This window comes from Schistocerca americana, chromosome X (assembly GCF_021461395.2).
Source record: "Schistocerca americana isolate TAMUIC-IGC-003095 chromosome X, iqSchAmer2.1, whole genome shotgun sequence".
In the NCBI taxonomy this organism is placed as follows: Eukaryota; Metazoa; Arthropoda; class Insecta; order Orthoptera; family Acrididae; genus Schistocerca; species Schistocerca americana.
The window spans coordinates 669,057,274-669,072,134 of record NC_060130.1 but is presented as its reverse complement, the minus strand read 5'-3'; the positions used below and the strand labels follow the sequence as shown (position 1 = coordinate 669,072,134).

Below are 14,861 nucleotides of genomic sequence, written 5' to 3'. Positions count from 1 at the left end.
CATGAATGTAACCTAATAGTTTATATAATTTTTCTGTGAGATCATATTCTGCTGGTTCACTTATTTCACTGTCTTGCACACTACACATGGGATCTTCGTCACACTGCTGCTGGATTTCTGCAACAGTGTCTGCTGTGGGACTGCTGCTTTCATTTTCTTGAGTTGGATGCTGATGGCATAGTTTAATTTTCCTTCTTTTAACCTTTGGCACTATATGAGAAAAAACTGTTGGTGTGGCGTTGGATTTGAGCTTCCTCTTGCCATCAACCCTCACTTTCTCCCAGTGGTCATAAACGAAATGTTTCTTAATAAAGAAGCAAAAGAAAGGAGCTGTGGTAAATTGATATCTGAAAAACGTGTTTACACAAATATACTAGAGAGAGAGAGAGAGAGAGAGAGAGAGAGAAATTCTGAAAAACAACTGTGAAGCTTCGTGCCCAAATAAAAGCAATGATAAATTGATAAACAAATAGTCTAGTCATCTGGAATTACCAGAATCTGTCGACATCTGCTACATAACTACATTTTAATTCTATGCTTACAAGAATTAGATGTGCTATAAAAAATTGCACACAGTAAATACACAGGCCAAATGTTACATCTCACAACAACATCTAGCTTACAACTCGTGTTGTATGCAGTTGGAAACTTAAAACCACTTACTTCGCAAAGATAAGAGTAGTTCATCAGTTTCCACAAGGCTCCTGTGTGATTTACATTACCCTGTTAACTGCAACAGCCCACTGCTTTCTTCTTTCCTCATTCTGCAGAAATACAAGCATACGAAATCCACGTTTGCCTGTGTTAGTACATTCAAAAGCAGCACACACTGGCATCATTTCTGAATGTCTGCAGAATGAATTAAAGGTGGTCAGCTACATACAGTACCACTCCTATCATCATACCAGTACTGATTTTATAACAAAATACTTTCTTATTTGATCTCATATTTAAGCTCTCATGTGTAAATTTCATGCAAAAAGCTGTCTAAGTAAAGTGGAAACACATACAGAATGAACATTTAATCTGTAAATAACTCAAATTACCTTCTAATTGTTTCCCAAAGTCTTCAAAATAGTAATCTAACTCCGAAAAGCACTGCAAACATAGTACTCAAGAGAGACCTGTGGCACAAACATGGCGTTGTAGCAGCTCGGCCAGTCACGTGCGATTTCACCTATGGCCACTCTCTCCCTGTATATAGGCTCTCTACTGGCAGTTATTAGAAAAACTGTCATTATCAGATGAACGATTATTACAGTAACTGCTACTTCTCAGTAACCAGTTATTTCTCTCAGTAAAATAATTTTTTGCCACCTCTACAACATGTGGCCCCAGCACTTGCAGCACTACTAACTTTACTGTGATAAAAGTCCATCCTTCCACTATTCATTTTCCCCTCTGCATTTACACTGGACTGTCTTCCAGGTGCCAGTCTTGTTTGGGTAGGGGTTATGATTTTGGACACTAGTTTTTTCCTGTTTCAGCACTTTAAACAATGTTTCATCCCATTGTTGGGTTTGACTTACCATTCCTCTTCCAAATTTTGCAGAAGTGTGTGTGTGTGGGGTTGAGGGGAATGGGAATGTGAATGTTGTCCATTACCTGCATGATGTAGCTCCAACCACGCAAGGATCACACTACATTGTGGCTGGGGCATAGGGTTCAGGACAATGGTTAACCAACCTGGTTGCTGTGGCTGAGTGGCACCCATGGGGAGGAGAGCCCCCATTCAGAGTGCTTGGCGGCAAGACAAATGATGTGCAAATGAAGCAGATCAAATGTTCTTCTGCTTGTGGCCACACGGCCTCCATAGTCTCTTCTGAAGGAAAGTACTACAATAATACGGATAGATGTGACCCCACAGTGTTTCCTTGCTGGGCTACGCTGAGAGAGGAACATAGGGGTAAGAGACAAAGGGAGAAATACTCCCCACAATACTTAATTTGCTTTAGGACAGACGGAGATTCCTTTTTGATCACTATGCTATTATTCTTTGTTGAACACCTTCAGAACAGGTTTGGGGAAGTAGCAGCAATTTTGAAAATGGAAAGTGTTTCAGTTCCGATTCAAACAGTATCCCCCACTCCGTTGTGGGTGCTGCTTGCTTGTAACAAGTTGGGTAACATTCTCTTAACTATCACCCCCATAACAGTCTCAGTATGGTGCAAGGTATCATCTTCCACCATCGCCTCCTTTTACAGCCTGATGATGATTTATGTGCCATTCAGGAGCAACATGGTGTGCATTTTGTCCATTGTGTCCAGCAGGGACTGAAGGACAGTGGTGCTGATAACGGGGCCTTCATTTTGGCCATTGAAGGTGACTTGTTGCCTGAAAAGGTCAAGGTGATGGTGTAATGATTTAATGTGTGACCTTATGTTCTCCATCCCATGAAATGCTTCAGATGCATGAGGTTCGGTCACATTTCTCTCCACCACACATCGTTGGGTGGCTTGCGGAGTATAAATGTAGAAATTTAGATTTCTTCGCATTGCAATGCCAGCCTCCTCTGTGAAGACTGTGGACATCAGTTGCACTCAAATGCTCCTTATGGCCCTCCCCACATCTCTGTATTAACTGCAGAGAACACCAGTCCACCTGTTCACTAGAGGACACAGTATTCCAAACAGAAAAGAAAACCCAAGAATACAAGACTCTTGACTGACACATGTATCAGGAGTCAAGAAGAAAAATGATCGTTTGCATTCTGTATGCATGTGTGATGACGATTATGGCATTTGCTATGGCGACAACAAAGTCGTCCTCTCTACTTCCCACCTATCAGCAATGACAATCGTCAACCCCCAGCCAGAGAAGCAACACTCACCTCCAACATCTTTCAGCAGGAAGGGGTTCCTCGGGACGTTTCCCTCCCAAGATTCAGCTGATATGCAACCAGATGCCAGCCAGTGGTAAAGGAGCCACAGGTTGCTATCTGTAAGGCTTTGCATTCCTCCACTGTCCCTGTAACTAGGGCAGACAAGCCCTCGTGAATTTGAAATCATCCAAAGAGAAAAGGGGCAAAGTGAAGACCTACAACAAGACAAGGGAGCTTCCGGTGGCTCCATGCCACTGGACTCCACATGTTCTGACTATAATTTGGGGGAGGGGGGGGGGGGGGTGGCAGTTCCGGGCTATTTTAAGAATCGAGCTGACTGTGACAAGAGAAAAAAGTGGAGTGTGCAGGTACATTCTGGACTCTCTCTACAGCAAATATGTACCACTCGATACGATTTGGGAAGATATGGCTGTTCATGTGAGGACATCTCTGAATTTTACTGTCAATAATTTACATCCCCTCCCAGTGCTTCAGAAAGCATTGTGTGCACTGATTTCTCAGATCCCCCCCCCCCTCCCTTCTGCCCTCCCTCATTTTGGGTGACACAAATGCCCACAGCCCTTTTTGGGGTGGAACTATGATGACTGGCGAAGGTAAAGCTATAGAAATTTTGCTTGCAGAGCTTGATCTTTTTCTCTTGACTACTGAAGCCACTACATACTTGAGTGTGGAATATGGATCTTATTCAGCCATTGATCTTTCTACTTGCATCCCAAGTCTTGTCCTCTCCATCCACTGGAGAGTCCATGATGACCTTCGTAATAGTGATCAATTTCCAATTGTACTGTCCCTCCTTCAGCATCACTTGTCTAGGTATCCACCTACATGGGCTCTCAACAATGCTGGCTGGGATTCCTTTGCCTCTCCTGTCACCCTTAGCACACTGTCATGTAGAGGTTTCAATGTAGCTGTCCAGGGTACAGCCACAGCTATTCTATTGCCACCTCCCCCCCCCCCCCCCCAAATCCAAAAATAGTACCTTGGTGGACTTCCAAAATCACTATGGCTATTAGAGATCACAGACAGGCTCCCCAATGCCATAAGCAACATCCATCAATGGAGCACCTCAATGCCTTCAAATGGCTCCATGCCCCAGTCCACCACTTAATGAAACTATAAAAACAAGAATGCTGGGGATGGCATGTTACTACCATTGGACTGGGTACCTCACTTTCGCAAGTTTGTACAAAGGTTCGTTGCCTCTGTGGACAGCAGTCCCTCACATGTGTACCTGGTGTCTCCCTGAATGGTGTTTTCTACGCTGATCCAGATGCTGTCACCAAACATTTTGCTCTGCATTATGCTCGAGCTTCTGCGTCTCGTGTCCACAAACAGCAGGTGAAGCAAATTCACTTACCTTTCACTACATGACACCTGGAGCTACATAACACTCCATTCAGTGAATGGGAATTCCTCGGTGACCTAGCCCTAGCCCCTGCCCTGACATGGCTCCAGAGCCAGACTGCATCCACAGCCAAATGATCAAACACCTATTGGTGGATTGCCAACATCATGCCCATGCCATTTTCAACTATATATGAAGTGAGGGTGAGTTCTCATATCAGTGGTGAGAGTGCATGGTCATCCCAGTACAGAAACTGGGTAAACACCCCCTTGAGATGAACAGCTACCACCCAGTTACTCTCACTAATGTTCTCTGCAAGTTGCTCAGATGTATGGCGAGCCAGCGGCTGTGGTGCTACCTCGAGACTCAGGATCTTTTGGCTCTGTCCCAGGTTGGTTTTCAGTAAGGCAATTTCGAATTGCAAAAAGCTAATGTCACCACATGCCATCATCACATCCTTGTTACCCTACATGAGTGGGATCTCAGCATCCTGCTCCTAACTTTTGTCTGGTACTTCTTATCACATTGTACTTTACAGGTTCAGGTTGGTGCTTCCCCCCCCCCCCCCCCCCCCTGCATGCCCCCTCCCCTCCCAATACACAGGAGAAAAGGGTTCTATGGGGCTCTGTATTGAGTGAACCCATTTCTCTAGTGGCAATCGGTGGTCTAGCTGTAGCTGTGGGATCTAAAATGTCACCCTCCCTATGCTGACAATTTTTGGACTTACATTTGCACCTACACTATGAGTGTTGCTGAACACTGACTGCACAGTCCCGGGCTCTCAGCCATGCTTCCAATTTTCAGTGGCCAAATGTGTATGCACTTCTGTCATGATCACATTGTCCATCCAAAATCAGAACTCTACCTCGACACCTGGTTCCTCAATGTGGTGGAGTCTTATCACTTTCTGGGACTGGTCTTCGACTCCCGATTGACGTGGCTTCCCCATCTTCGCCAACTTAAGCTAATAAGCTGGTCACAACGTGATAATCTTCACTGCCTCAGTAAAACCAGCAAGGGTGCAGACTGCTGTACAATTTTGTAGCCTTACAAAGCTCTGATGCTGTCCCATCCTGATAAAGGGCTCTAGCATGTGGCTCAGCATCACCTTCATCATTGCAGATGTTGGATATGATACCATTGTGGGGTATGACTTGCAACAGGTGCTTTCTGGACCAGCCCTGTGAACAGCATCCTAATGGAGGCTGGGGTCCCTCTACTATGGATCAGGGTGCTCAACTATACAATACACATTTGGTGCTCCCCAGAGCATCTGAAACTACCATGTCCTTTTTCTTGGTATGGTGATCCATCTCCCACAATGGCAGCCCAGGACTGGAGTCACAATTGCAGTTCACATACAGTGTGTCTGCTCTGAACTCCACCTTCCCTGACTGTCACCTCTTGTCAGGGAGCAGTTGTGTATGTTCCCATGGCCTGTACCCTGTGCTTGGATCTCTCTTGACCTATCCTTTGGGCCGAAAGACTCTGTTGACCCTGTGGTTTCTTGCCACTTGTTCCAGGCCGTCCTTGATGCATTTCCATCTTTGGAAATGGTAAACACTGAAGACCCTATGGTCAACAGATAAACTGATTTTCCTACACATGCAAGGTGCAGTGTACTGTGGTCCCTGCCAAAGGGACACGGTGTATTTACTTGAGAATTAGTAGCCATTGTTTGAGCCCTCTTTCATGATCGTTCTTGCACTGGTGAGTCAATGTTAATCAGGAGTGACTCCTTGAGTAGCCTTCAGGCTATTGACCAGTGCTACCCTTCACACCCACTGCTCATGACTACCCTCGATCTCCTTTATGACCTTCATCGTGCTGGATGGTTGTTGTCTGTCTGAAACCCAGGTCATGTTGGGTTCCCAGAAAACAAACATGCTGACTAGTTGGTCAACTTTGCTACCAGGATCCTGACTTGGAGATATGGAGATGGGGCTACCAGAACCAGACTTTCAGTTGACTCTACACTGCCAGTTGTTGGTAGCTTGAAACATGGGTTGTTGTGCCCTGGTTTCTCTGAACAAATTTTGAGCAACAAAGGAACCAACAACCATGTGGCAGTCTTCCCTTCATGCTTCTCACAGGGTATGTACCATTATCTGTCGGCTTCACATTGGCCACATTTAGATGACCAGTGACCACATTCTACGATGTGAGGTCCATCCCATTGTCAGTATGGTGTCTGTCTGAGGTGGCCCTCATCCTGCTGGACTGCCCCAATTTGGCCACCTTACAGCAAAACCTGAAACTTGCTGACGCACTGCCTCTGGTGCTAGCAGATGACACCAAAGCAGCTGATTTGGTTTTGGTTTTACATTTTATCTGTGAATGTGGTTTCTTCTACTCTATGAGATAGGGCATATTGGCCTTGTTGGCCGCTTGAGGGATTGGACTGGTGCCCCAACACCTGCTCCAAGCCAGGGGCCCCATGGCTGCCCTTGCTTGGTTTACTAGCCTGTGTCCTACTCTTCCTGCCTTTTTAAATGTTCTTGTTCTTTTATGTATGTTGTTGGTTTCCTTCCTTGTTGTCATTGTACTCTTTCCTAAGATTTTATCAGTTTGTCCACATTGCTAGTTTTCTTGTGGTAATGCAGGGTGAGGAAATTACTGTTGAATGCAGAGGGTGTGTCCCTCTCACACAATGCATCCTGGGAGCCTCCAGCTGCTTTCTGGGTGGAGCAGCTCTACACTGCCAGTTGTTGGTAGCTTGAAACATGGCTCTTACCCCTCTCTCAGTTCTTCTTGCTTCTATTTCTTGGGCTTACTGATTTTAGGTTACAATCTGATTCATCAGGATTTTTTGTCTATGTCCTTCCTTTCTGAGGATTCTTCCCAGCGTGTCACATAGGATGGAGGGACTGATGATCTCAGTGTCTGATCCCTTTAACCCCATCAAGCAAACCCTGTTGTGAGAGTGATTGCTGTGTACCTCAAATCAAATTTCAGCTCAAGTTTCTAGACCTACTTTTTACAGAAAGTCTGTATGAAAAGTAATTATTATTTTCATATTCATGTTATAATTAAAATAACATTGTGTGTCAGAAAATAGGTTTCTAAATTCAGGTACCTGAACCTTCCACACTGACAAATTTAGTTTGCATTATATTAAGGTGATTGAAATTTTGTAATGAGGCACTTTCGTGTGTCAGGTTTGGTGGGATTAACTTACTGAAGCTATCCGCCATTAAATCTCACTATTAATGAAAGGTGGTAATGACTGACAGTATATGACAGCAACTTTGAGAATGATCCCATAAAAACAAAATGAAAAGTGGAAACTGGAGTAATATGCTGACAGCTGTTTTAGTAAATACATGTGCAATGTTTGATGAAAGAAATATAAAATTAGAAGAATTACATTGCTATAATGAAAAGTATGTGTTATTCTACAACAGAAACAACTTCTATTATGCAAACAATTTGATTAGAAAACTTCAGATTTTGTAATTGGAAGCTTGCTATAGATCTTTGAGTACAGAATGAAATGGCTCAATGAGAATTATATCACAGGGAGTCAAGTAAATAGGAGGAAGATACTTGTGTAGCAGTCTGTCTTGTTGCATTAGTGTGAGAGAGATGTTCACATTATAGAGTTCCTCCTGAAAGACATTCTTAAGTACAACTTTCTTATATAGTAGGAAAAATAACAATAAAATCATATCGGACACAGTTTTTTTTTCAGAATGTATCTTCTTCTTTACAGAGACAACTGGAAAAATTCATACCTTTCATGGTTTCATGTTCAGTTGGGAGAGAGAAACCACTGGGATCTATTGAACCCTTGTGGTGGCCATCGGATCTGCCATTTTCCATACCATTAAAGAAGCCTCACAGTGTTAGTAATGTAAGTACTTACTCTGATAATGAACATGTGTCTTTGCCAGTAGTTATGAATTTATTCGGAAAGTACAATAGTACCTGCAAAAAGTTATTTACAATGAGTAATCGCTAAAATGTTACTTTTATGACATATGCAATTAAAATTACAATGTATACTTCTAAAGATATAGTCATTTAAGTATAGCAGCATTCTTGAAATACGATCAGCATTTGCGGATACTATTGCCAGTCACGCCAGTTAAGAGTTGTGTATGCTCCAAACATGTCTCTGTTTTACAGGAATAATAAAAACAGAAATCATAGCAGTCATTAAACATGCTCATAGTGCTGTGTCTGAATGTGTAGCATAGTGCTGTATCTGACTCTGTTGCCTGCATTGTCAAGCCTATTTAACTCTGCAAAATGTAACACATCTTCTTAGCCTGCTCATTAATCAGGCTGAACATGGATTTATGGCCAGGCTACTGTGTGTGTATTCCTAATGAAGGGCTACAACAAAAGCTATGCTTAACACTTCTTTGGTTTAGCGATATGACATACAAAACCTTTTCATGCAATGGTTTGACACCAATTGATCAAGCTCCGAACACTAACACGATAGTATACAGAGCGACCAAGCCGCGCATGTGATTTATGCTCTATTAAAACATCTAAAAATTGCAACTTTTCTTCTGTCTCCTCCTCAAAAGTGAAGTGGATGTTAGTTTGCTGAGGAGATTTGATGTCATGTGGTCAGACCATAAATGTGTAAGTGGCGTAATGATATAATGAGGAAAAGTGAAAGAGGTCCAAATTAAAGCAAGTTCCTTGAAATGCTCCATAAGCAGTGGAACCTTTGACTGTACTGGAGTGCAGTTACCACAAGTGCAGTTTCGACACACACGCAAAAATTCAGTGGAGCAGCTATTAAAATATGTATTTTGGGTCTGAGCAGCGTTACCTGTGGTTAAACAGAGAATGGACAGATCACTGATGGTCATGCCAGCATTGAAGCTAGCAGATGAAATAGCTGCTGTCTCAAGACACGGTTCTCAAGTGGCAGTCTTAATCACCTGAATCTCCTCCTGAGCTCTTTATACTGTGCTGGTAGAAACTAAACATTCAGAACTTGTTACTGTCCAGCAAATCGTCTGGTCTGAACCTGTCTCAGTATTTGCTACTACCTTATTCCACTCTTCTCTCGGTGACCCTGCATCATTCTGTACATTTCACCTTGAATCCCTTTTTATTTTCTCAACATTCTTAGCTTAATAACTTCTTAATTTTCTGTGTCCTTAACATATGTTTTTGTATATATCTTACTCTTCTTAGGTGTTTATGTATTGACTTAGACCCATATTCAAATGTTGCTCTCTTAAAATTCCAACTGTCACCCACTTCCCTGTTAAGTCCTTCCTTTGTCCTTCCTCCCTTCACTGTAAGCATAACTTTAATCACCTTCATCACCACTGGGAGTTGCCCTCCGTACCTCTATCATACTGGCTTGATACACCCACCTTTCTGTTCTCTTGTTAACCTTCTGCCTTCACTTTTCTCACCCTTCTGGCCTTTCCACCACCGTCAGCCTGTGTTAGCACACCCGTTATTCACAGTATAGTAGTCCAGGTGCAGTTGGTCGTATGGATTTGATTCCTCTTTGTCTGATGAATAGTGAGAGTTGGGCACCTTATGCATTTTATTTAAATGCACTCTGCACTTTACCTTAAAGGTAGATTATCGTATTGCTTCAGAATAACTGTTTAACATCATAAAAATGTAAGGTGAATGTAGGGTGAAATATGTAGCAGTATCAAAAAGCTAATATCTACATTGTTATGTTTTGGAAGTGTTAGTTTTGTTGACTGCATCTTACCAGAAAGACATGCAGAGGATAAGAAACATTCTAAATAATTAACTCCATCAAGATTAGATGTGAGTATTGAATAAAAAATGAGGATATACTGGATTGAATTAGGGAAAAGGGAAATTTATGGTAAACTTGACTCAAAGAAAGTATCAGTTGATAAGACACAGCCTGACATATCAAGGAATTGTTAATTTGGTAATGGCAGGAAATGCAGAGTTAAAAATGGTAGCGGGAGGCAGAGGCTGGAATACAGTAAGCATGTTCAAATAGATGTAGAGCACGGAAGCTACACAGAGATGAAGAGGCTTGCAGAGGATAAACTGGCATGAAGAGCTGCATCCAACAAGTCTTCAGACTGAAGAGAGCCATCCTGTATTTATAATTTTTCTGAATTAAAACTCTTGGAAAATTTTTAAACATGTACAAAGGATCGTGTAATTTTATATATATTTTTAATTAGATATTTGGAAGGAATTACTACTTTTTAAAATGATTGTCCTTTATTTCAGAAATGGTTAGCATTACTGAAGAGTCTAGTTTGTCGTTGTTACACATACCATGGCTGTGAATTTATGCTTAGATTTTGTACTGATCTGACAAATACTCCAAGTTCAGTACTGACATATGTGGATACATGGAATGACACTGTGTCAGTTTACAGCAAAAAAACAGGAAAGCTTGTTGTAACTTTCAGAAGTGAGAATATGGTGAGTAAATAACCTATAAAGTTACTAACATTTTGTACTTAGTGTGTATGTTATTGCAAAATCATCATTAAAAATGTAATGTTACTTAAAGGCATTTGTCCATTAACAATTAACTTCCACAAGTATTGTTGAGGTCTTTACATTACAACAAAAACTTGTACAAGTTTAGTTCTGCAACTCACTTGGGCAAGTTAATTCCAGGAATTTCCTGCAAGTACTATGAGAAATGTTTTCACTAGAGCTATTTCGTGAGGTGGGCAGGTGGAAATTAACAATTTCACACCTAAAAACAGAGCTTATTATTAATAATAATTACAGTAATAATAATATTAATAATAATAATAATAATAATAATTATTATTATTATTATTAATAATAATAATAATTATTATTATTAAAGACAAATTGTTACAAAAACAAAAAGTTAACAAAACAAGAAATGTTTGAATAAAGAAATGGGTACAGTGGTGCACAGATTTAAGTTATCAAGGAACACTGTTGAATGACGTAAAGTCAGAGGACGTCACTCAGATTGAAAACTTTCTGAGAATATTATAAGTTATTTTGAATGTATTGTGTATTATGCAATCAAATGTTCAAAAATAGGATACAAAAATGCAGCAGTATGTATCCCCAAGTGATGGCCTTTTAATTACTCTTAGATTTTTGCAAACAGTATTTATTACTTTTATTACAAATGTAATGCATTTATGTTCATGCTAACATTAAAAAGCATTTAAAATTTAAAGTTGTCTGTACTGCCATTCTACTTCTGTATCTGGTGAAACAAAGTGATTGGTAAATTCATTTCACACTTCCTTGGCTGTGGTGCCCAATTATGTATGTTTGGGGTCTGCAATGGTACACTTGTTTCATCCCAACTGTTTTTGTGCCTTCCCCTTTTTGACACTGATATTTTCATACCAGTATTGAGCACACACAACTTCTGCAAGTTTGAGAAAAACTTCCAGCAACTGGCAGGTTTAGCTAGTACGTCCAACAAGATGCAAGAAACTTCTCCCACCTGACAAAACTTGTGGAAGTCGATTTGCTGGGGTATGTCCGGATGAAAGAACTTGCAGAAGTTTACTTGTTAGTGGACATATGCCTTCATGTTGTCTCTATTGCAGTATGCAGACAATATTAAACTTACTTTTAAAATCAGAGTTCCTAAATCAGACGTTTTGTCTTGGTATGTAGTAACCCACAAAATGAGAACTCATAATTGTACTGTGTTTTCAGACATATGACAAGACCCCACAGACACCAAGATGTCAAATCTTTGGGAATAATAAAACTGGCACTGAGACTTCATGTGACAACACACATTTCTTGGACATATACGTGTGTGAAATGTGTGATTTCACATTTCCAAATCTTGAAGCAGCACAGGCAAGTTCCAAAACTGACTTTTCTGTAGATTGGACCAACGCTTAAATAATTTGGGACTTCAGTAAAATATGGATTGGACCTGCTCAGCTGAAATATTATTTTCTTCTCTTTATTCCCAAAATTTATTACCCATTAACAACTTTATTTTTTATGATCATATGTTTAAACATGATTGATTTTGGAGTTGATACACTCCATCAGGTCACTTCACAGATACCATGAGATCATTGATGATTTTATGATGTTCTTTGGTGTGACGTCATAAGCGCGTGACTGCGTGTGAGATCGCTCTCTAAGTTTTCATCTATTTTTAGGTTTCAGATATATATTTTAACTGTTTTTGTGATAATATTTACTATATAAGTGACTTATTAGTGGTTTCTTCATTCACCTCTGCATTTCTTGTGTTGTGGCCTGATATTTGTGAGTGTTTCGTATCGAGCAACTTAACCTCTTACCCGTGTTTACATTCCGCGCTGACCAGTTGCAGCTGTAGCGGCGCATCGAAAGCTAAGTACTAATTAATTGTTTGTGTATAGTAGTTTATTTAGGAACTTTAGTAGTCTTCAACCGGTGTTCTTGGTGTTTTCCGGTGAAATAACTTCAGAAGAAATTTTTGCGAACTGCTTTCAGTTTCGTTACTGTCATTAGACGTTTGATTTTCTTTCTGTGCTAGTATTTTGTTATATTCTCATTTGTTGTTGATTAATACTGTCAATAATAGTAGTTACTTCCCTTGTAGAGCAAGTTTGTCATTATTGTAGTCAGTTTTTAACATCTTCTTATTGTAGTAGCGGAACTTAGATAAAGTTGTTTTCTTGTTTCAATAATTGTAAAATTTTACCATGAGTGAGAAGTGTGGGCTTTGCCGTAGGTTCGTGAGTAGTGGATTGCGGTGTGAGACTTGTTCGAAGTATTTTCACTGGGGGGAATGCAGTGGGGAAGCCAGTGGGCATTCTGGTGAGATCCTCTCCTGGAACTGCAGGTTATGTAGCAAGAGTAAGTTGATAGAGGAGCAGGAGCGTAAGATCTGTGCCCTTCAGGTGCAGTTGAAAAACGCACAGGAGGAGCTAGATAGGATGAGGAGGGAGAGGGGGGTTGGGGAATGGGAGCTGGCTGTTGGCAAGAGATATGCTAGGAGAAGGAGATTTTCAGATAGTTTTACTATTGGTGTTTGTAATAGATATGACCAACTGTCAGAGTCTAGTGGAGAGGAATCTCTAGTAGCTGTAGATGTAGGAAGTATGCAGCAGACCTCAGCAGTTACGGTGGCTAGGACAGTTGCAAAGTCTAAGAGAAAGAAGAAGGTTCTGCTGTTAGGTAGTTCTCATGGTAGAGGTGTAGGCCAGCAGTTGCAGGAAGTTTTGGGGAGTGAGTACCAGGTCACCAGCATTGTGAAGCCTAATGCAGGATTGGCTCAGGTGACTTTTAACATAGGGGGGTTATGTAGGGATTTTACTAAAGAGGATCAGGTAGTGATTGTGGGTGGGGCTGGTAATAGTATTGATAGGGATGGGGAGTATGACATAGATGGTGACCTGGAAAAGATAGCCACTCAGACTGGCAACACGAATGTGCATTTCGTGGAACTGTTTCAGCGTCACGATCGGCCTCATCTTAATACAGCCGTCAGGCCTAATAACATGAGACTTGGGGGTGCGCTGATGACAGAAGGCATGAGTCACATTTCAGTGGTGTCGGTGGAGTCTATCAGTAGGACGGGTTTCACTAGACATGGCCTGCACCTCAACAGGTATGGGAAGGGGAGGTTGGCAAAACTTATAGGTGACAGCATAGGTGGGGGTGGTGGGATCACTCATGGGAAAATTCCGGTAGTTGTGGGTGTTAGAGCTGTACCTTTTTTAGATTGAAGTCAGCTGATAGGTATTCCTGCTTAAGGGAAGTCTCTCTAACAAAGAAACCACTCTCTACAAAGCTTGGGTATCCGATTAATGAGGGAATTAGTATATTTCATCATAATATACAAGGTATTAGAGATAAAGTTAGTGAACTGCTTATAGATGTTGACTCTGAAATTATTGGTATATCTGAACACTTCTTAAATAAGGAGATAATTCAGAGGCTTCCTTTACCAGGATACAGGTTGGCTGGCAGCTTTTCTAGGAGCTCTTTGCGGTGTGGGGGAGTGGCCATGTATGTGAAAAACGGTATCCCATTTGAGTCAATTGATGTTTCAAAGTACTGCACCGAAAAGGTGTTTGAATGTTGTGCAGGTGTGGTTAAATTTAGTGGAGCTAAACTTCTTACTGTTGTTATTTATAGATCCCCAGACTCCGATTTCACAACATTTTTGCTAAAGCTAGAGGAGGTTCTTGGTTCACTTTATAGGAAATACAAAAAGTTAGTTATATGTGGTGACTTCAATATTAATTGTATAAGTGATTGTGCAAGGAAAAGGATGCTGGTAGACCTCCTTAATTCATATAATCTTATGCAAACCGTATTCTTTCCAACGAGAGTGCAAGGGAACAGTAGAACAACCATAGACAATATTTTTGTTCATTCGTCATTATTAGAAGGGCATTCTGTTAGCAAAAAGGTGAATGGCCTTTCAGATCATGATGCACAAATTTTAAGTCTAAAAGTTTTTTGTGCTGCAACACATGTTAAATATAGTTACCAACGTTTTAGGAAAGCTGATTCAGTTGCTGTACAGACTTTTGTAAACCTTATCAAGGAACAAGAGTGGCAAGATGTTTATAGTGCTGATACAGTAGACGATAAATATAATGCTTTCCTCAAGACTTTTCTCGTGCTCTTTGAAAGTTGCTTTCCGTTAGAACGTTCAAAAAAGGGTACTAGCACAAACAGGCAGCCTGGGTGGCTGACTAAAGGGATAAGAATATCTTGTAGAACAAA

The 14,861-nt window shown here is 41.0% G+C and overlaps 1 protein-coding gene across 1 annotated transcript in view; it reads left to right on the top strand.

The window, feature by feature from the left end:
• Nucleotides 1-14,861, top strand: part of LOC124555129 — a 274,513-nt gene that overhangs the window by 191,976 nt on the left and 67,676 nt on the right. Inside the window, exons 5-7 of the mRNA XM_047128941.1 lie at nucleotides 7,900-8,040; nucleotides 10,392-10,589; nucleotides 11,832-11,981. Coding sequence (XP_046984897.1) covers nucleotides 7,900-8,040; nucleotides 10,392-10,589; nucleotides 11,832-11,981 — 489 coding nt within the window. The remainder of the gene's footprint in view (nucleotides 1-7,899; nucleotides 8,041-10,391; nucleotides 10,590-11,831; nucleotides 11,982-14,861) is intronic.